Raw genomic sequence first — 22,398 nt, 5'->3', positions numbered from 1 at the left:
GCAGCAGCCAGCCCTGCCTAGCAGCAGCACCCGGCTTGCCTGGCCCCGGCAAGATGTTGGCAGGCTGGCTGCTGCCCCCCGCTGTCCCGGCCGGGACCCTCCTGCTCTGAGCTGGGCGCGGGCAGCGGGACCTTGTTGTCCGCACCTGGAGCGCAGCAAAGTTTCTCTCGGGTTTCCTCCTCGCTGCGGGCAGCCGGAGTCAGCATGACAGCCATAGCGGTGCAGGTAACGAGGGGGCGCCCGGCCGGGGGGTGAGGGGGGGGGGATCTCTGCTGTTTTGACTAGCCCGAAGCAATGTGGATGCAGACATGCTGTTGTCTCCCTTTGTTCTCCCGCTGGAGGCTAAATGTTTATCGCCCTGCAAGCGAAGCTGCTGGCCGCACGCCAGCGAGGCTGGTTCTTGGTTACCTGTTGCTCTTTGTAGCCTTCTTTGTGCACGGAACAAAACCCAGCCGCCTCTGGATGTGCCTTGACAGCCCCCCCCCCCCCCCCCCCCGTTGAACTAAAAAGGAGAGCCTTCGTACCATCTGGGTACAGGGTACAGTACTGCCGCGCTAGTCTCACCCAGACACGGGCGAGCAACAAGGGGTTAGGAAAGGACCTATTGCCTTCTAAATCTAATCTGACCTTTCCTCGGAGAGATTTCTTAATTACCGCACAAGCTGTATTCTTCCTGTTCTGTGTCTTCAGGGCCACTCAGTCGTAATTTAAAACCGAGCTTTCCTTTCACTGGCTGCAAGACAAACTAGTGCGTGGTTGTTAATATAATATTAAGCAGGGAAATGCCTTGTTTCTGGAAAAATGACATGCCCCAGACTATAACAAGAGTTTGCTGGTATATAGAGAGCAAACGATGTTATAAACAAGTGGGGATCGAGTGAGACTCGTCTGGCCACTGTGTCTAATAGCAATACTAATTAATAAATCAAAGTTGGTCCGTTTCCTTCCCCCACTTTGTGTTGTTTACAAAGTTCTCCAGCACTGACATGTTGCATGCAGTTCAGCAGCATGATTCTTCCTCTGAGCGTCTTGTGAGGCTTTATATGAAAGGTGATATTTTCAAAATAAAGTACATCCATATGGTAAGGGAGGGGGATGTTTAGGCTTGGTGACAGAGGGAACTCATTGGCAATGAGATCTCTTAGGAGGCGGAATAGTCTCCTGAAAAAAATCAGTGCAGCCGCTTCATTTGCGGAAAGTAAAACTAGCCTGGACTGGACTGAACTGTAGAATACTTGCTGGAGGAATCAGCAAGGAGGAGACTGACTGGACAAGCTGATCAGTCTACACACCCCTAGATGGAGTTTAGTTTGGGTTACAACATGCAGCGCAGCACCACTTTGAAAGAAGTCTTGCTGTTTGTGTTAGAACATGTGGATTGATGTAAAGAACAGTCAATGGTAGCAGTAACTTACTTAGTAAGCAAGTAGCAGAAATTAGTTATTTTAGGATTTAATTGTACTTAGGAAGCCCCACTGCCCATCGATGTCAGAATAACTAGATGGATTATCTCTGAGATAGCTAATTAAAGCCAGATTTCATTTATGTTAAAACAATTCTATTTACTTTAAAATGTGTATTGACCTCATCAGTGTAATGTGAGATGGGAATAAAACCAAATATTAGCTGGTAACAAGCCAAACTCATGCCCACTTTTACCACCATCACAGAAAACTAAGCCTCAGCCTATATAAAAATAAAATGGTCTTGCTAGTTAGCACATAAGCCTGGAAAACAGGAGACCTGAGTTCTATTTCTAGCCCAGACACAGACTTTCTTTGACCTTGGTGGGTAAGTCACTGCAAACTTATCAAAGAGATTTAAGACCCATGAGCAGGAGATACAGAGTTCAAGGTTTTATGCAGCCTGGGTATATTTTTCTTTAGCTATCATGGAAGACATCTTTGGAAACCTATCTAATGGGAAAGCACACAAGTGCTGTGGGGGGATGGGGGAGAAGAGCAGCAGAATGCATGGAGGCACAGAACAGTCTGTATATTTGGGCTTTGGAGGCACCTGCTGTCACTGAATCACAGGCAGTAGCTTGGCAAGAGTAGTGTTATAAAATCTTCCCAGTCAGAATTTGCTCCTTTGCGGTTACAGAGCATGCTTGAGAGGTATTCAGGCACTGCTGGGCTACTGCCATATGTAGCCATGCTCGCCCCAGGCACTCAAATGCTATTTGCACAGGGGACTGAAAGAATTTATTGCTGACCTTGCCAGCAATGATGTACATACTGTTTAGTCAAATATAATATGGTATTTTTGCTAGGGCCTGAGAGTGGAAGCTGCTCAACACTTTTCAAAATCCAGCTCCAGTTGCGGGTATTGAACACCTGAAAATCTGGTTTTAAGACAGTGAATTTTGGGGCAGAGATTGTCTGTTTTCTCAGGAGTGTGTGTTGTCCCTAGTCTGACTGAGCTCTGATCTGACTAGGGAGTGTCAGTTCTAGCTCTGTATTCCAGGATAATCCAGGATTAATATCCTGGGACTGGAAGGGCTAGAGCTGCACTGATACATGACAGTGCAAAGTTTCAGCATGACTCAATACCTTGTGGATATCTTTGTACAAAACAATAATCTGAATAAAAACAGAGATTGTTTCCTCATGTATAGGCTATGCTGTGAACATAAAAGTGCTAAAAACTGAGTACATTCAATTTTATAAACAACTAAAGATTAAAGATTTTAGAGGCTTATTAGTAACATTTTAATATTCTTAAATTATTATTTTAAAAACTCTATTATTTTTCAACCCCTCTTGGCAGGGACAGGATAACACTTCTATCCCAACCATTTCCATTAGACAAACAATTTTTTCTCCACTTTCCTTTTGGCTCCTATGCCAAGCACTGCTCTGCATCATGTGTTTCCTGTTTGTGTTCTAGCACAATCAGTTATGTTAGCCTCCCGCACTCTAGGGATAAGGATTGGTAGTGACATTGTGGCCCATTGGCAGGCTAGTTGTGGAGAAGCAGAGCACAAAGGGCTGTTCACCAGACATAAATGGGGCTGTTTTGACACTTGTGGTTTATTTTTGAGAGAACTGGATTTAAATACTGTAATATAGGTCAGATTGTGAGAGCCTTGCTTCTACTCCTACTTTTCTAGTAGTCCCATTGACTTTGGTGGGACTACTCCTGGTGTAAAATACTGTTTAATGTGAACAAGGCTATCACAATCTACCCCCTAATTCAAGGGCTCACACCTGCTCTCCTCATTCAGACAAAATGCATACTGACTTCCATCAAGTGTGCTACTGGGCAGATGATCTAATGGAGAACTCTCTAAAGATTCTAGTCATTGTAAAGAATGTCAAATAGGGTTGCCAGCTCTCCAGGACTGGTTTGAAGTCTCCAGGAATTAAAGATTAAACTTTAATTAAAGATAATGTTGTATGATGAAATCTCCAGGAATAAATCCAACCAAAACTGGGAACCCTAAGGTCAAACCATCTCTCTCTTTAATCTCTGAACAAGCATATTACACATTGTTTCATAAAGCAAGGAGGCTTCAGGGGCTTTTCACTAGCACAAGTTGTATTTCAAAGGAATACCACAGAAATCGATGGTGTAACACCAGTTTTTCCATCAGTGTAAGTGAGATTGGATTCAGCCCCAGTGAGTGTTATGGGTTCATGAGGGCTGGGTTTCTATGGAGACTGAGGGAGTTAATGCACCTTAGCCCCCATTCATAGGCGGCAAGTTATATGGGTCTGTGGTGCCTTGGCACCAGGAATATTCCTGGCCCAGGGCCAGGTGCCTCCCCAGCTCCGCCTGCCATTCCCTGTGCTCCATCCCATGCATCCCTTGTGCCCTGCCTGCTTCTCTTCCCTGTGTCTCCGCTGGGCAATTTAAAATGCCCTTGGGGGCCCCACCGTCACCACGGACAGCACAGTGTAGCTAGAGCAGCTTCCTGCCATTCACTCCCCACAGCTGCTGGCACCTGCCTGTGGCCCGGAGAGGTGAGAGGGTGTATCTCCATGTGTTGCTCCCAGCAGTTGCAGCAGTACATGGAGACAAACACACACATCCCCAGGCTGCAGGGACGTGCCAGCAGAAGCTATGCTGCATTGCCAATGGTGGCAGCAGAGTTCCCCAGGGCATTTTAAATCTCCTAGGGGTGGCAGCCAGACCGGGGGATACATGAGGGAAGAGCATTGCAGGGCAACTGGTAGGTGGCAGTGTGGAGACCCCCTCCCTCCAGAAGCTGCTGCCAAAGGAGGTGCCCCAGGTAAGCATAGCACCCCCATGCCTTCTCCTGCACCCTTTTGTGCACCCCACTCCCTCCCAGAGCCTACATCCTCTCCCTCCAGTCCCCAAACTCCCTCCCAGAGCCTGAGCCCCAGCAACCCTTCCAACACCCCCGGCTCCAGGCCAGAGCCTGCACCCAGACTCCATCCTGGAGCCTGTACCCTTCACCCCTTTTTCACCACATTCCTTCCCAGAGCCTGTGCCCTACACTCCTCCTGCACCCCAGTCCCCTGACTCTATCCCAGAGCCTGTACCTCAGATACCCTCCTACAGCCAAACTCCCCTCACCCCAAGCTCCACCTCCAGCACCCAAACTCCCAGAACATTAGGCAGGTGGGGGGAGAGTGTTTGAGAAAAGGAGCGTGCAGGCTCTGGGCATTCTGGGCACCATCCAAATTTCTGCAACCTTGTTGCCCCAGTCCTCATTCCCTCCTTAAGCAATCTCAGCCTACAGCTGGGCTGTGTCTACACTGGCATGAATTTCTGGAAATGCTTAAAACGGAATACTATTCCGTTTTCAGTTTTTCCGGAAAAAGAGCGTCTACATTGGCAGGCTGCTTTTCCGGAAAAGCGTCTGTGGCCAATGTAGATGCGTTTTTCCGGAAAAGAGCCCCAATCGCCATTTTCACGATCAGGGCTTTTTTCCGGAAAAGACTACTGGACTGTCTACACTGGCCCTTTTCCGGAACAGTGTTCCGGAATAAGGACTTATGCCCGAGCGGGAGCAGAATAGTTTTTCCGGAATAGCGGCTGATTTTGTACAGTAGAGCATCGTTGCTTTTCCAGAAATTCAAGGGCCAGCGGAGACAGCTCGCAGCTTATTCCGGAAAAACGGCTGATTTTCCGGAATAAGTGGCCCAGTGTAGACACAGCCCTGGTGTATAGGGGACATCGTTATCTTTAAAGTTATAGCAACTTCCACAGGGACCTCCTGTTCCATGGCTATCATCTTTCTGAACATTTCATCTTTTGGTCTGAAATTTTCCAGGCTTGGTTTCTGTTCCAAGGGTGACTGTCTTTTTCAATTTGAGCAGAATCTATGTGTGACATCTTTGAGTGATAGGAGAATCCCAAAGTAAGTTCTTATTTGCATTACAGCAGTGTCTTGAGGCCCCAGTCTAGATCAGGGCTCTACTGCTCCTGGCCCTGTACAAATACACTGTAAAACACTTATGCATGTGCTTAAGTTTCCGTAAGTGAGTATGTAGTGAGGAGTCTTGCTCAAGTCAACAGGACCATTCATGTGTGAACATTTAAGCCCACGCATAAGAATTCACACCATTCACAGAAGTGGCACCTCAATGGACAAGAAAAACAAAGGGAAGCAAAATAGTGACTTTGACAAGTCTGTATGTAACCCACAGAAACCAAGCAATAGCACCCAGACCACAGCAACAGTTAAGATCAAGAGACCTCTACAGCATAGGCTGAGAGCCAGTTGGCTTTTAGCTCAGTGGGTAGAGGTTCCTATACTAAGTTGCAGAGGTCCTAGGTTCATATCCAGTTACATGTGGTCAAGCAGGAAAGTCAACAGAGACTTCCTGAGTCCCCATAAGTTGTTTCAACCACAGCATCATTCTTCTCTAATTTTAATAAATATATACATTAGAGATGTTAAAATGTGTTTAATTAATTGGGTAACCTCTGAAATTTTCAGCAGTTACGAGGGGGGTAGATGGCTCCCAGGGAGCCAGTGCGCACAAGGAGCTGGCTCCCATCTGTCTCCCCACCCCTCCTCGGCTGCCTCTGATACAGGCGGGGGGGGGGGGAGGGGGAGAAGGGGCAGGCAACTCCCTGGGAGCCAGTGCATGCAGGGAGCAAGCTTTTAAAGGCTTATTGATTAACTGTGTACATGATTACACTTTCACATCTCTAATATACACTGCAGGATCTATTTGAGTGTAAGGTGTTAATTATTAGTATTACACATGCATTCACATCATTTCTAAAGGCCTCTCCTTTTTGTTCCTATGGCTTCAATACATCTTGAATAGTAACCGCATTTTAACACAGATGACTTTTGTAATTTGTTTTCTTCTGTAATCTCTCTTTTAAGGCACAGAGGTTGCTTGCTCACAGAAGACCCAAGAAATCGTTCTTTGAGACATTGATCAGAAGCCTCATTATTTTATGCGTGGCAATAGCAGTGGTCCTGTCATCAATTTCAGTTTGCGATGGCCACTGGCTTTTTGCAAAAGGAAAGCTGTTCGGACTGTGGCACTTCTGCACCTTAGGCAACAGCAGCACTTCATTAAAATGCGTCACTGATCTTAATCAGGCCAATGTGGAGGGGATGAATTTTGGAATGGTTCTTGCAAGAAGCGTGGTGTCTCTTGCTGTAGTTGTAGCGATATTTGGCCTGGAACTTCTGATGGTCTCCCAAGTCTGCGAAGACACTAATTCAAGACGAAAATGGTCAATGGGATCAGTCCTTATTTTTCTCTCATTTCTCCTGTCATCCAGTGGAGTGCTGACCTTTTTAATCCTCCTGAAGGATCACATTACTTTCCTGGGCTTCACACTGACCTTTTGGTGCGAGTTCATTTCTGCCTGCCTTTTCTTCCTTAATGGAATGAGTGGACTTCACATTAACAACATAACGTACCCCTGGAACAGAGCAAGAAAATTCTAGAACTGGTGGGTGGATTCTGCTTTTGTGTGACCAACTTTGTCAGTTAGACTGGAAAAAAAAATCAGTCACATGAAATTTGGGGGAAAAAAATCCAGGCTTTTAAATTGATTTGCAAAGAGAAAATATTTGAGTCAGTCTGAGAATTTCATGGATGTACGCAAAGTTCACTGAAGATGACTGCAGGATATTAGTAAGGGGGCAAATTAAGATTTATTATATGTTTAAATGAAATTTTCTGCAGTAGTTGTGGATAACAAAATTAGGAACAAGTCCTATTTTGTTTTAAAATCAATTATTTTATTTTATTTTAAGTGTTTTATGGACAAAAGACCTAAAAGTTGCAATCTGCATCAATAGTTTTAAAGTACAGGAGTAAGAAATTGTGTGGTGCTTCTGGGTTTGGTATTTCCTTTTCTACCCCTATCTTCAGTTGCTCTTCTTGAGGATGTGAGGAGGAATGCACCGCCAGCATGTTCAGTCCTGCTGATGGAGTTTCATTTCAGATAGGGCAGACTATTTATGCCTTGTCACATTTATGAGCATGGCATATTGAAAATCTTTATCAGGGTTTCACGCCCCATCATTCTCTTCACAAGACACAAGTGAAACAGATCTGAACCAATGCTAAATAATTCATGTTTTCCAACTATCACTCAAGGCCCCTATAACTAACTATCCCTTCCATATTTATTAGAGGTTCGTGGTATATACATCCGCTGTGGTGGGAGATAGGGCAACAGTCTCATTTTGTTTCCAGCCCTTAGCAGTGCAGAGGGATTGGATTGTGGCTATACATGACCAGGGGACAATTCTTTGAGGAAAAGGAAACTATCCAGTGGCCTAAAGTCAGCAGCCCCTGCTACTGCACCAGCCATTCTGTCCCAGCCTCTGCTTGTGTAAACACTCATGGGATACTTCAGTAAATGACAGTGCAAACTAGGACTCAGAATCAGGGAGCTGTAATAGGCTCCCTGTTATCCCCCGAGAGGATATTTTGGCCCATAGGGTTAATTAAAGTTGGACCTTACTATTAATTCATTTGCCCGTTTTCCTTTCACTTTGTTCCTTGGACAAACAGGCCTGAGAGTATTAAGTTAGCTAATGTGATTTCCTCCACCACAGTGAGCCTTCATCCCTGCCTTTCACCATGCACAGCCAGAATTATTCCAGTCACACCATACTAGTAATTCCCAGTGCATCAATAGAGGCTCTTCTGTGATGAAAGAAAAAAGATCTGTAGACCTGAAAATTTGGACAGAATGCTTTCTCCTTGTGATTTAAAATGAGGAAACATACCAACATAAACTTCCCCCAACACAATGTGAGCTGAGTCTGCATTTACTGAGTGTCACTGAAACTGCTGGTGTCATGGAGAGCAGAGTGCCAGACCTAAGATCTCGAATGAAAAAGATGCATAAAGTTCATGACAGCTTTAAAAACCCTGCAAGTTGTTAATGTAGTAAAATTAGTCAAGCTGTCGACAGTCTAGTCAAGTTCCTGCATGGCTGGCAGAAGCAGAATACAAGCATCTGAATTTAGTGCTTGGAGCATGGCTCCAAAGTCTTTTCAATATCCTTCCTGTTCCAAGCGCAATAAACCACTGACAACGGATTAAAACATTTAGAAAATATTTCACAGTGTCTGATAAAATCTATTCTATGTCTTCTGGAAAGATTTTTTTATTTCTATAAAGACATATTTAAACATACTCCTTCTTTGTAGTTTTATTAGAATCAATAACTCTAGACCAAGCCATTAATTTACAGTACTGCACCAGTTTCTAAAATATACTCTAACACCAATACAAACACAGAGGCTAAGTCTACACTGCAGAGTTTTTGCGCAAAAACTCACGGAATGTCCATACTACAAGTGTGTTTTGCGCAAGAAAAAGTACAGCAGATCATCAGAAGACAGGGTTTTTGTGCAAGGGTTATTCCTCTTTCTACTAGGAATAAGCCTTTTTGTGCAAGAGCACTTGCGCAAAAAGGTGTGTGTGGACGGACAACAGGGGTTCCTTGTGCAAGAAACCCCTATCGGAAAAAGCACAGGTGCTCTGACGGCTAGTCTGTGAACGCTCTCTTGTGCAAAAGCACATCTCTTGCGCAAGATGCCTGCAGTGTAGACGTAGCCACAGTGAATATAGTTTGTAGAATAAATGTAGTAGAGTGAAAATGCTACTTGCGCAAGCCATGATTAAATGTCATTGTTTGTGCAAATCTGTTCTCTAAAGCCAAGAATCATAAGCATTGCTACATATACTTTGCAATCTTGTAGAATGCTCTTAAACTGACTGCTCATTTTCTACCTAGGAGATATTCTCATACTTTTCTCTTTGAGAGATGTTGTAACTTTCACAGAATAAACTTTTAAACCTTTTTGTATTCCTCATCAACACAGTCTGAGTGAGTTTTCAGTCTAGATCTAGATATGTACAGGCAGTCCCCGGGTTACATGGATCCGACTTACAGCGGATCCCTACATACAAACGGGGTGAGGCAACCCCGCACTAGCTTTTTCCCCCCAGCAGACCAGTGAGACGCGAAGCTAGCGCCGCCCCCCCAGCAGACCAGGGAGACGCGGAGCGGCTTTTCTCAGCAGACACCTCAGCTTGAGAATAAAGGACTGAGGGAAGTGAGGTGTAGGAGAATAAAACTGAGCTCTGGAGAAATGTTTGGCTAGAGTTTCCCCTACAATATGTACCAGTTCCGACTTACATACAAATTCAACTTAAGAACAAACCTACAGTCCCTATCTTGTACGTAACCCGGGGACTGCCTGTATGTCTTATCCTGGTAAACATTCATTGTACCCTACCATCCTAGTTTGTACAGTATGTCTTCCTGATAGAATAATGCACTAAGCTACGTTACCTAGAGTAACAACTGAATTTTATCTTTTGCAATATTGGGTCTCTTCCTGTATTCCCTATGCACCTAAAACTCCTGTTGCCTTCAGTAGGAATTTGGGATGCACAAGGAATACTTGATCATGCACCTTGAATCTTCCTATGAAATGTTCCACTGTGATCCTCGCTCTCTCTCTTATTTAAATAAGGTTCTTTTGCTTCACTGAAATGCACTGGTTAACTAGAAGCTGAACTTGCAACCATTTAATTAATGGGAAGAGTCCCATTGATTTCAGATTTCATGTTTTATGAGCAAGAATTTGCAGGCCCAAGCCTCAGATTGTTGCACATTGATTATACCAACTGTGTCGGTCTATGGAGTGAGTGCCTTAACAATAGTTTAAGTAGTGCTTCTGTGTGGGGCTACAAACACAGAGTATCTCTGAGCAGGATAAACCTGGGGATGGAGCACTTGCATGAGATTAATGGCCAGTGTATTTAGGGTTTTTTGGAGGCACAATGTTTGATGAAATTACATTCCTTTTTTTGGTAACTCCATAGCAATGGAAATAAACAGTGTATGCAATTCTCAAGGCCAGCCTTAACATCAGCAAGAGTTAAATCCAAGGTGCTCCAGTCTTGCTTCTTTTGGAAGGGGGAGGAGGGGAAACTGAACCATGAGTTGTATATCCCCATTATCCACAGGAAAAATCAGAGAATGAGTTAGAGAGTCCACATGGGACACAAAACAGTTGCTTATGCTTTAGGATGATCCAGCATGTACATTTTTATGAATATATGAGAAGATCTTTTTTTAAAAAAGCCCCCTACTGAAAGAATTGTGCAAAATTTCCTTCTATAGCTGGCTTTCTCTAGCAAATTATTGTGCTTGATTATTACATTGTGATTTCCAGGTGTATTTTGTTAGCAAATGCTGCAGTTGGAATGCTGCAGTAGATAATACTACTGTTGATTTTTCTTAGGCTATTGCATCTAATAAATGCCTGTAGATACAGTGGTTTGTACCTTTTCTAAAGACTAAGACAAAAAAAGTTGGTAAGTCAATATTCCTGAAGTAAATGATGTTAAATAAACTACTTTGAAATAAGAGTACAGTTCAACTATAATTTGTTTGTTTGCAATCTCATGAATAGATCTTATCTGATCCCTCATTCCCCCTTGATGCCCACCTCTTGAACTTCCTGTCCCACCCTTTTACTCTAGCTTGGTAGCTGATGCCCTCCTGGTTCTACTCACCACAGGGCACCTGGTCCTCCCTCTCTGTCAATCACCAAAGGAGGGCAGATGGAGAATCTTTTTCTTCCCTTTGATCACCACTTACCCACACCAGTAGTCCCAGTAACTTCAGTGGGAATACTTGTGCCAGTAAGGGGTTCACAGTCTAGTGCAAATGTTTACGTCCCTGAAGTACAGAATACTGAACATAAGGGAGCAATGCAATGGGACAGGAATGCCTCTGACCAATAAACCCTGACAATAGGTTTTCTGGCAGTCAGATAATACTTACATTCATTGTTCAATGGCAGATGAGTAGCCAAAGTGACTAGGTTCAGGATTTTGCATGAACTCTTTTTATAATTGTTTTGTGCTATTCCCCATTGTAATGTGTCCTGATAATTATTTTCCTGCTGATTTTTGTTCAGTTCAATACACACTTCAGTATGAGGCTGGTGCTGTAGGAATTCATGCAGCTGCCTTTTATCGGCTCTACAGCACTAGTAAGTACCGTTAGCAGCCATATCCCCAGAGAGCAAAGCAATTTTGCTTACTGCTTTTGAAGAGCAGCAGGGGGATCACCTCCTGCATGCAATAAACAGATGGCTTTTATGTTTTGTTCTCACCTCCCTCAGTACAAGTGTCCATCTGCATCTGGAGCTTAGATGCAGTGGATCTTGCAAGTGCTCTGCACCCTGGAAAAACAGACCCCTGTACTGATTAATGCCTTTATAAATGGCCGAAGGAATGTGGAGAACTCTTCCTCTCACAGGGTTAAAATAAGTCAAAGGTGGATTGACCTTTTTAAACTCTATTTGGTACTAGAACACCTGGAAAAGAAGTGGAGGAGAGAATGCAGTTTGTGACTACAGAGATTGTCATAATCAAACCTTGCTTCGGTAGGTGTTCATTCCAGTGCATGTTGATAATAGGATTCACCTTTGATCTAAAAGGAATTCCAACATGACCTATAAAAATTCATACCAAGGTTGAGTGACACACAGCCATCTGCTGCCTCTGGATACCTTTCATCTGCCACCATAGTCTGAGTCAAATCTCTTCCACTGATTTGTGGGTTTGCAAATAGTTACATCAGGAATCGGATGGCATTAATATTCAAATTTACATGTATTACTTCTCATTGAATCTCTTGACCTACATTTTTGTATTCAGATAGAAATAAAGTGTTCCCCTACAAACATACAACAGTCAGAGGAATTGACTTGACTGATAAATGTTGATTCTCAAACTCAGGGTGTGTGTATGTGGGGCTGTGTCTAGACTGGCCAGTTTTTCCGGAAAATCAGCCGCTTTTCTGGAAAAACTTGCCAGCTGTCTACACTGGCTGCTTGAATTTCCACAAAAGCACTGACTTCCTACTGTAAGAAATCAGTACTTCTTGTGGAAATACTATTCTGCTCCCCGTTCAGGCAAAAGTCCCTTTTGCGCAAAGCTTTTGCGCAAAAGGGCCAGTGTAGACAGCTCAGAAATGTTTTCCACAAAAAAGTCCCAATTGCGAAAATGGCGATCGGGGCTTTTTTGCGGAAAAGAGCGTCTAGATTGGCACGGATGTTTTTCCGCAAAAAGTGCTTTTGTGGAAAAGCGTCCATGCCAATCTAGACACTCTGTTCCGAAAATGCTTTTAACGGAAAACTTTTCTGTTAAAAGCATTTCCGGAAAATCATGCCAATCTAGACGCAGCCTGGTACACGTGTGTAGTGAGTCTAGAATAGCAGCATGGCCTTCCTCTGACCAGGCAGAGGAAGGGCTCTCTAAGGGTACGTCTAGATTACAGGGTTTTGTCGACGGAAGTTTTGTCGACAGATATTGTCGACAAAACTTCTGTCGGCATAGAGCGTCTAGACACATTCAGTTCTGTCGACAAAGTAAGATGCTTTGTCGACAAAACCCTGTAGTCTAGATGCAACCCTACAGGCAATAACACCTTCTGTCGACAGAACTCTGTTGACAGAAGGTGTTATGACTCGTAAAATTAGGTTTACCAGCGTCGACAAAACTGCTGAGTTCTGTCGACGTTATGTCGACAGAACTCAGCGGTAGTGTAGACACAGGTATAGTTTTGTCGACAAAAGTCCACTTTTGTCGACAAAACTCAGTAGTCTAGACACACCCTAAGACCCCTTAGTGTGTGGGACCAGACTCACCCAGCCCTGCCCACAGGAAGCAGGAAAGTAAGTCTGGGAGTATAAGAGGCAGCGCTCAGAGCTCAGTTGGAGCCTGGCTGCCAAGTAAGCCAGATGCTCGGCCCAAGCTCCAAAGGAGGAAGGCCCAACCATGCTGCCCTCGGCGGGAGGACTAGATGAGGCCGCCAGGACTGCTGCAGCCCCTGAAGACTAGCCAAGGCTGCCACAGCCGCTGCTGGGCCCCAACGACTGGTCAGGGCCTGAAGATTTGCCAGGACTCTCACCGGGCCCTGAGGACTGGGCCAGTCCATCTGGACCCCTGCCTGAGTCGTACCCGGAGCCCATGGAGACGCTGCTAGCGCCTCCATCCTCGGTGGACCCCGCAGAACAGTTGTGGAGCCAGGTAGGCCCTGGGGGGAACTGGGAAGCAGCCCAAGGGTAGCTGACCTCGGGCCGGCAGAGGAGATGGAGGTCAGTTGGGCAGCGTGGTGTGGTCAGAATCCCCACTGACCAGGTCGGTGTGTTGTGGTCCAGATCCCCGCTGACCCAGTGGAGCGGGCGAGCCTGTGTTCCCTCTGCCAGCCTTCTCTTTCGGTGGCAGATTCCCCCTGGTAGGGGTGACACCCCCTGCGCTTGTCAGCTCTCCGCCAGCAAGGAGACCCCATCCCCGCTCCGCCTGTAAACAGGCCTGGGCCTTAGCCTGGTGAACTAATTGTGCTGTTTGTTACCACACCCTGACCAAGGGCTGGGCCTTCTAAACTACTTGCCCCGCCCTGACCAAGGCCATGGCTTTAGAAACTATTTACTCAGCCTGCAGCCAGGACTGAGCCTGTAAATTGTTTATTGCACTGCCCTGCATCTGGGCCTGATCCTTAGGGTTGCCAGAGGGCTTCAACAAAAATACTGGACACACTTGTCATTACATCACAATCTACATTACATCTTATTTACTGGACATTTATATTTTCTCATATATATTTTCTCAATTTGTTTCCCGAACAGAAAGCTCAAATCCTGGACTGTCCGGTTCAAAACCGGACACCTGGCAACCCTACTGGTCCTACCTGATCCAGTGAACTGCTATTTGTGTGTCTGCCCTGAAGCCGGGGCTTGAGCTGGGCCTACAGAGTGTTAAACAGGTTATAGGTGCCTGCACCGCCCTGTACTCTGGGCCCGGGAAAAGGGGGATCTCTAACTGTTTCTTTACGGTCTGGAACACAGGTCAGGGGCCCAGGACTAAGCCGCAATGTCTACAGGGTGTATATTGAAAAAGTTTGTGCCTTTTTGGAAGTATCTGGGATGCTGTGAGGGAGGGAAATTTAATTATATGCTACATGGACTGGGGCTGAGTGACTCACAAAAAGCCTGTTGGTTCTATTTGTTTGAAGTAAGTAACCCAGGAGTTGAGATGCTTGTCAATGCCTGTGTCAGAGAGCAGTGTACTGTAAACACCCAAGCACAGGGCTGGATGCCAAGGATTCTCAGATTCTAATCCTCATCCTGACATTCCTTCCTTTTGTTGCTGTGGGTAAATAAGGCTAAAGCCAAGTCTACACTGGCATTTTACAGCCCTGTAACTTTCTGGCTCCAGGGTTGAAACTCCTCCTTTCCCCTCAAGTGCAGCAAGTTATAGTGCTGCAAAACGCCAGTGTGAACCAGGCTGCAGGGCTGGGAGCTGGCTCCCAGCTCCGTTAACCACCTCTGTGAGGGAAGCAGGTAACAGAGAAAGCTGGGAGACCTCTCTCCCGGCGGTTTTACCAGGGCCACACTTTTCATTTACAGCACTAACATGGTTGAGCTTTAAACGTATTGAGTGTAGACAGTGCTTAAGTCTGTACTCATAATGCTATAGCAGCACTTGTGGTACTGTAGCAAGTCAGTGTATACACTTACTACAGCCACAGTAGAGGTTCCCCACTGCTACAGGTAATCAATAAGGGTACGTCTACACTACAACGCTAATTCGAACTAACTTAGTTAATTCGAACTAAGCTAATTCGAATTAGTGCAGCTAGACTTAAAAACTAGTTCGAATTAGCGTTTTGCTAATTCGAACTAGCATGTCCACATTAAGTGGACCCTGAACCGGGCTTAAGGATGGCCGGAAGCAGTGCCAGCAGGGCATCAGAGGAGGACTTAGAGCGTGGAGATGCTGTCTCAGGCTAGCCGAGGGCTGCGCTTAAAGGGTCCCGACCCCCACCCCGGACAGACAGTTCTCAGGGCTAGTGCCCCGCTTGCAAACCAGTCCTGGCTTGGAGTGCCCAGAGTACCCACACTGGGCACATCACACCACTTGGCCATCAGCCCGGCTGCACTTGCCGCAGGCTGCCATCTGGGGAGAGGGGGCAATTGGGGGGCTGCAGGAGAGCTTCCACCCCCAGAAGTCCGCAGAGCCAGCCCAGTCCTCCCCATCGGGGGCTCGTACCCCCTTCCTCCCTCACCTCCTTCCACTTACCCTTCCCTAGCCCCTTTTCTTGATGTACAAAATAAAGGACAACTGTGTTCAAAAATGGAATCTGTCTTTATTGAACAAAACTCGGGGAGACTGGGAAAAGGAGGTGGGAGAGGGGAAGAGAGAGGCTGGGAGAGGGGAGGGCAACTAGAATGATCAGGGGTTGGGAACAGGTCCCATATGAAGAGAGGCTAAAGAAATTGGGACTTTTCAGCTTAGAAAAGAGGAGACGGAGGGGGGACAGGATAGAGGTCTCTAAAAGCAGGAGTTGGGTGGAGAGGGTGCATACAGAAAAATTCATTAGTTCCCATAAAGAAGGACTAGAGGACACCTAAGGAAAGGAATGGGTAGCAGGCTTCAAACTAGTAACAGAAAGTCGTTCTTCACAAAGCAAAGAGTCAACCTGTGGAACTCCTTGCTGCAGGAGGCTCTGAAGGCTAGAACTAGAACAGAATTTAAAGGGAAGTGAGATCAAGTCATGGAGGCTGGGTCCATGGAGTGGTATTAGCCAGGGGGTAGGAGTGGTGTCCCTGCCCAAGATTTGTGGAAGGCTGAAGAGGGATGGCACGAGACAAATGGCTTGGTCACTGTCTTCGGTCCATCCCCTCCAGGGTCCCTAGGGTTGGCCGCTGTTGGCAGACAGGCTACTCGGCTAGATGGACCTTTGGTCTAACCCAGGACGGCCATTGTAAGCTCAGGGCTCAGGGTCGGGGGTCTCAGTGGACCCCCTCGATTTTCATGCAAACCTGCTCCTGGGTGGCCAGGCTGGCAGCTCTCCTGCCCAAGCCGACCACTTTCCTGTGCCTAGTGCGGAGATTGTGGACGAGGTCTACGATGTCCGCACTAGCCCAGGCGGGTGCCCGCCTCTTGCAGTCCCGGGCAAGCTCCCAGGAGCCGCCAGCCTGGTCCCGGGAAGAGGGGGAGGGCTGGGGGGCATCGAGTGGGTGGCTCGATCCGTGCCAGGTGCAGGGTCTGCTGGCTGGGTGCTGGCAGGCCTGCACCTGGCACGGGCACCGTAGCCAGCCCGTGCCTCTTTAAGGGGTCCGGGGCCGGGAGGGGGGCAGACGAGTTTCCCTGGTGGTGCCCAGAGTGGCCACCAGGGAAACCTGGGGAGGGCTAGCCTCCCACTAGTTCGAATTAAAGGTCTACACAGCTCTTAATTCGAACTAGTAAATTCGAACTAGGCTTAATCCTCGTGGAATGAGGATTACCTAGTTCGAACTAAGCGCTCCGTTAGTTCGAATTCAATTCGAACTAACGGAGCGCTAGTGTAGCGCCTATGAAAGTTAGTTCGAACTAACATCCGTTAGTTCGAACTAACTTTGTAGTATAGACATACCCTATGGCAATAGCTAGCTCAAGCTATGTCTACCATGTCCAAGGAACACGTGTTTTTCCAAAAAGCATTTCAAAGAAGCAGACGTGTTTTTTCAGCATTCCTGTAAACCTTGTTCTACGAAGAAGGGATGTTCCGAAAAAAGTTTTTTTTTCTCAACATTTGGCCCCGTGTAGACAAGCCAAATGTCGAAAAAGCTTCGGAAGAAAAGCGGAAAAATATACGCATTTCCGAATTTTTCCTGCAGTGTAGACACAGCCTCAGTGGAAGAATTCCTCTGCTGACCTAACGCTGTCCATATGGGAGTTAGGTTGGCTTAAGAACATGTCTCAAAGGTGTGGATTTCTCACCCACCTGAGAGATGTTGCTATGCAGATATAACTGTTCAGTGTAGGCGAGCCCTAATTAGAGATACCATCAGCATGAAATTCAGCCATTTTCAAAATCACAATCAGGCCCACCCCGAGAAGTCCTGTAAATGTATTTGATTTTACCCTGACATCTTGCTTTTTAAAACATTTTTGTTTTGCTGGCGATGTGTGATCTAACATAGCAGCAGTGAGGCTAATGGATTATGGAAGGAGCCAGTGAAACTGACTTTCCACCAATGCCAGATTATACATCCCTTCCTTCTAGTGAGGGCCCCCTTTTCACCCAACTAGTTCCACTGAGTCAATGGCACAAATCATATGGGGAGATGTTCACCAGAAAATGATAGCGTAGCAAAGAGAAACTGTGCAGCGGGAGTGAGGAGGTATGTATGCCAACTTTCTAGTCCCACAAAACTGAACGCCCTTGTCCCACCCCTATTCTTGTCCCTCCATGAGCCATGTGGAACCAGGGCAGGAGGGAGCCTTTGTAGCCCTGTTGCGCTGACGAACAAAGTTTTCGGGTTTTGTCAGAACTGCCAGGATCCCTTTGTGACCAGGTGTTCCAGCATTGCCCACCCCCAGTAGGGGGGGACATTTCAGATGGGGGGGGCTACCTGTGCATGTCATGATGTGGAGAAGGAAAAAGTGAGAGCATGGAGGCTTCAGTAGTGTTACTAAGCATGCTTAGTACAAGCCAAGCACCAAATTGGGGGAGGGACTAACCCCATCTGCCCTTCCCCTGCCCCCCGCTCCCCCCCCACACACACATCATCTCTATCCCAGAGCTACTAATGCACTGGAAAACTCTACTTTTTTGGCAGACACCTTAGCAGTTAGCTGAAGGAGCACTGTATCTAATTCCTATCTAAAGGAAAGAAAATTAAATAAATATTAGACCCACTCAGCTCTAACACTAACATATTTTGACATCTTGTGGCAAGTCACTAAAGTGACACTGGTTAGCCTTAAAATTTTAATATATATTCTTACTTTGTTACTAGCTCTGTGGCAAAAGACAGACCCCATCAGGACTCCTGGGCTCTCTCTCAGCTCTGGCGAGTGGAGGTCTAGTAGGTTATCGTAAGGGGCAGATACATTTCAGCTTTATATAAGAACAGCTGAATGGTCATACTGAGTCAAACCAATGGTCCATCTAGCCCTGTATCCTGTCTTGCAACAGAGGCCAATGCCAGGTGCTTCAGAAGGAATAAACAGAAGAGTCAATCATCATGATCCATCCCTTGTTGGCTATACATTTAAATGGATCAGCTTCTTGTGTTATGTAGTGAAGGAATGAATAACATTTCCTTATTCTATTTTTTCCATATCATTCATGATTTTCTAGACCTCTAACATATCCCCCACCCTTTAGTCATTTCTTTTTCAAGCTGAAAAATCCAGGTCTTGTTAATCCCCCCTCATATGGAAGCTGTTCCTTACCCCTAGTCATTTCTGTTGCCTTTTCTGTACCTTTTCCAAATCCAATATATCTTTTTTAGATGGAGTGACCAGATCTGCATGCAGTAGTCAAGATGTGGGCATACAGTGATTTTATATAGAGGCATTTTGGTATTTTGTCTTATCTGTTCCTTTCCTAACTATTCCCAATATTTTGTTTGCTTTTTAGTTTATAGACTGCCACTGCACATTGAGCAGATGTTTTCAAGGAACTAGCCACAAGGATTCCATGATCTTTCTTGGGTGGTAACAGCTATTTTATACCCCATCGTTTTTGTATCTATAGTTAGGATTATATTATTCTATGTGCGTTACTTTGTACTTATCAGCATTGCATTCCATCTGTCCTTTTGTTGCCCAATCACCTAGTTTTGTGAGATCCATGTGTAACTCTTTGCAGTCAGCTTTGGATTAATCACTGTTTACCTCTTTTTCAAGAACATTTATAAGAAGTTTAACAGCAGTGTTCCAAATGCAGATCCCTGCAGCACAACACTTATTCCTACTCTTCCCCTCCCCCCCTTTTAAAGTGGAGTACTTGGCAATGCTTTTATGATGATCTAACAATCCTTCAATTGCTTGAATGCCCAGCCTTTTCTTATTCTTAATCACCCTGCCTGCCTCTTTTTATAACAAACTACTTGCCCCAGAGGCAAAGCTGCAAGCAGCTCAAACTCTGTTGCATTTAAGAACTGCCTCTGGAGTCAGGACAGGGGCTTTAAGCAGACCTCAAGTATGAAATTCAGAGGTTCAAACTCAGAAGGGGGGGCTACAGCCTCCCTAGCCCCCAATAAATGGTGCCCTTGTCCCTGAGGCAAGTGGGGGGCATGCAGGGTCATCTGTTGCTGCTTCCTCTTTCTGCCAGCAGAGAACTGCTGGGCTGAAGGAGGACCCCACTGAGATGCTGCCTTCTGGGTCCTAGTGCTAGTCGGGCTTCCTTTTGTGTGTTGGGAGTCATTCAGTTTTCTGTACAATAGTGAATGTTCATGGTAGAGTAAGGGGGGCTGGGGTGAGAGAAATTGGGGAAGAGGGAGTGGGAAAAGAAGATGGTGGGACAGGGCTGGGAAAGGGGGATGTGGGAGTGAGGGGAGGGAGATATACAGGCAGGGGACAGTGGGGAGAGGAAGAGGGAGGAGATGAGGCAGTGGGCAAGAGGATGGGATGGGGAAGAGAAGAGGATAAAGAGAAACAAGGGAGGAGAATGAGAACATGGCAAGTGGTGCCCTTTCAGCAGCAGCAATAAATGGGGCTCCCCTATTAAGCAGAGCCTATTGAACCCCCACCCCAGGGAATTTCATGCCCTTACACCTGGGCCATCCTGATCTTCCCCACATTCAAACCCTCACCACTGAGCCCCACTCCCCTAGCATCCAAACACTAACTTGCTGAATTCCCCACCCCCAAACATCCCCTGTTAAGTCCCCCCACCCCCATAGCCAGATCCCTTCAGATGAGCTGCAGCCTGCCTCACCTGGGCACCCTCGGCAGAGTCCCATTGCCCTTGCACCTGAACCTCCTCTCACCCCCCCCCCCCCGCAAGAAGCCCCTGTGCATCCAGATCCTCCACACTAAGTGCCAGATTGACCGCACATAGAACTCTTACCCATACCGGGATCCCCCCACTAAGCCCCTCTACACTTGGATCCTGCTAGGCTGAGCCTGCCTGACCGCACCTAGTGTGCCTGGCGCAGAGGAGCAGGGCCCTGGGTTGTTTCTGGGGCAGGCCAGCCCTTGCACTGTCAGGGTTGGGTGCAGCCTCACTGCCGAGTCCCAGACCTCTGAAATGCCAAGTCCAGCCGTGCCAGAGCTCAGCCCTGACAAGGCCTGGTGCAGATTAAGCACTGTATGCAGGGCCATTGAGGTCATGCTGTGTATAATCTCATTGATTTCAGTCGTATTGTGTAAGGCAGAATTGGAAAAACTTTCCCCTGCCTTCACTTGGAACACCAGCGAGACAGATCTCACAAGCACAGACATAACAATGGGTGGTGAAGGCTCTTTTATTTTATTTAGGGGAAAGGAGAGCTAATATAAGAACCTGTCAGAAGGGGTCTCCGCTTCTACCAGTTTAAGTGATCATATTAACCCAGACAATACATTTGTGGTAGTTTCTGAGAGCTGCATTATTAGAACAGTTGAAGGGAAGAAAATCACACCCATGTAGTCTGATGCCATTGAAACCTATGCAATGGCTACATTGTAGGAAAGAAGTCACAGCTGGGCCAAGTCCTAGTCTTCCCAGCACATTTTACCTACAACTGAGAGATACTGAAGACAGGGTAAAACAAAGGGCTAAACAACTAATTCTACATCTTGAACCAATAAGGTGTTGCAATAATTGTGCAACCTTCATCCTGCAAAGCAGAATTGTATCTACAGTCCGGCCCTCAACAGAAAAAGAAATAAGGAACATTTCATAATCATGAACCCAGTCCAGCCACAATGGCATGGGAGGAAGCCATGTTATTGGAAGAAAGAATTAAAAAGTGTAACAAGGTACCAGAAATGCCAGGCACCCAGCTAAGGCAGGAGCAGAGTCTAGCTAGCATGGAAACAGGCACTCGAGCAGTCGCTCAGAATGTCAGGGTTCCAGCGGGGCTGACAGCCACCATGGGCCCCAAAGCAAGGTGGGGGGCTGGCTCCGTGCCCCCAGAATGGTGGGGCTGTGGGCAGAGCTTCAAACAGTCAGCCGTTAGTGCATTCCTCCCCCCCAGCCCTCCGAGACACACAGAATGGTGCCTGGGTCTCTGGCCACTGCCGCTGCCACAGTAGCAGCATCCAGGAGCTCTGGGCCCCTTTGAATCTCCCGGCCCAGGGGCTATTGCCCCCTTTGCCCCTTCCTGTCAGTGGGCCTGCAGAGTTCCAACCAGTTAGGAATAGCTGCTGGCCTGCTCCCTGACTCATTGTGCCGGCAGGCAACCAGGGAACCTCACTGCACCGCACTAAAACTCAGACTGCCTCAGCCACTCATGGCTGCTGCTTTAGCAGTCTTGTTTAAGGGCCAGGCCCCCCCAGCAGTTCGGTGTTCCTCAGTACCCTACCATGCCCTTCAGTTCTAGTATTTGGCTTCTGTCTCGCCAGTAGTGACCCTCAAGCTCATATCCTGGACTCCACATGCCTGGGACCCAGCTCTAAATGGTAGGATGAACTTTTGCCATCACCATTAGGCATGACTACCCACAGCCTGGTTGGCAATACAGAACTACAAGGCAATGGGAATGATCCCTGCCAGGTTGCGACACTAGCAAGCCCATTTCTCTTATGAACCTATACACCTGCCTTGCTCTTCACTTGCCTGAGCCCTAGTTGAATGTCCTGGAACCTGTCACAAGCTTGCAGGTGATTGCCTCTGATGACTCGTCACACTGTCTGGCTTGGACAAAGCTCAGTTTCAGAGGTAACTCAAGGCTGACATCACACAAGGTGGAAATCATCATTGACATCTCCTGTTTCCAGTGTCAAGGGTGGGTAGGGCTGAGGGTCTGAGCAGTTTCAATCTAGGCATGGTATGAGCTGCCATTTGAGACTGTTCAGTAGTTTCTTTGATGGTTTTATGGACTCTGTCGCACCACTCTCTCCTTGGAGGTCCACAGCCTCTCACCAAGCACTCTTCTATGGAGAACAGTTGGTGTGGCGGTCCTTGTTGCAACACGGCTAATCCATTGTA

General features: G+C 46.7%; 1 protein-coding gene across 1 annotated transcript; it reads left to right on the top strand.

Moving 5' to 3' along the window:
• On the top strand, positions 1-10,844 carry TMEM37 (transmembrane protein 37). Its single transcript, XM_006137629.3, has 2 exons — positions 1-225; positions 6,311-10,844. Exons 1-2 carry the CDS (start codon positions 205-207, stop codon positions 6,884-6,886), a joined length of 597 nt encoding a protein of 198 aa, XP_006137691.1. The 5' UTR covers positions 1-204; the 3' UTR covers positions 6,887-10,844.
• Positions 10,845-22,398: the final 11,554 nt, after the last annotated feature.

This window comes from Pelodiscus sinensis, chromosome 7 (assembly GCF_052426305.1).
Source record: "Pelodiscus sinensis isolate ZL-2025 chromosome 7, ASM5242630v1, whole genome shotgun sequence".
Taxonomy (NCBI): domain Eukaryota; kingdom Metazoa; phylum Chordata; order Testudines; family Trionychidae; genus Pelodiscus; species Pelodiscus sinensis.
The sequence above is the reverse complement of the archived record's forward strand: the minus strand, read 5'-3'. Positions and strand labels throughout refer to the sequence as shown.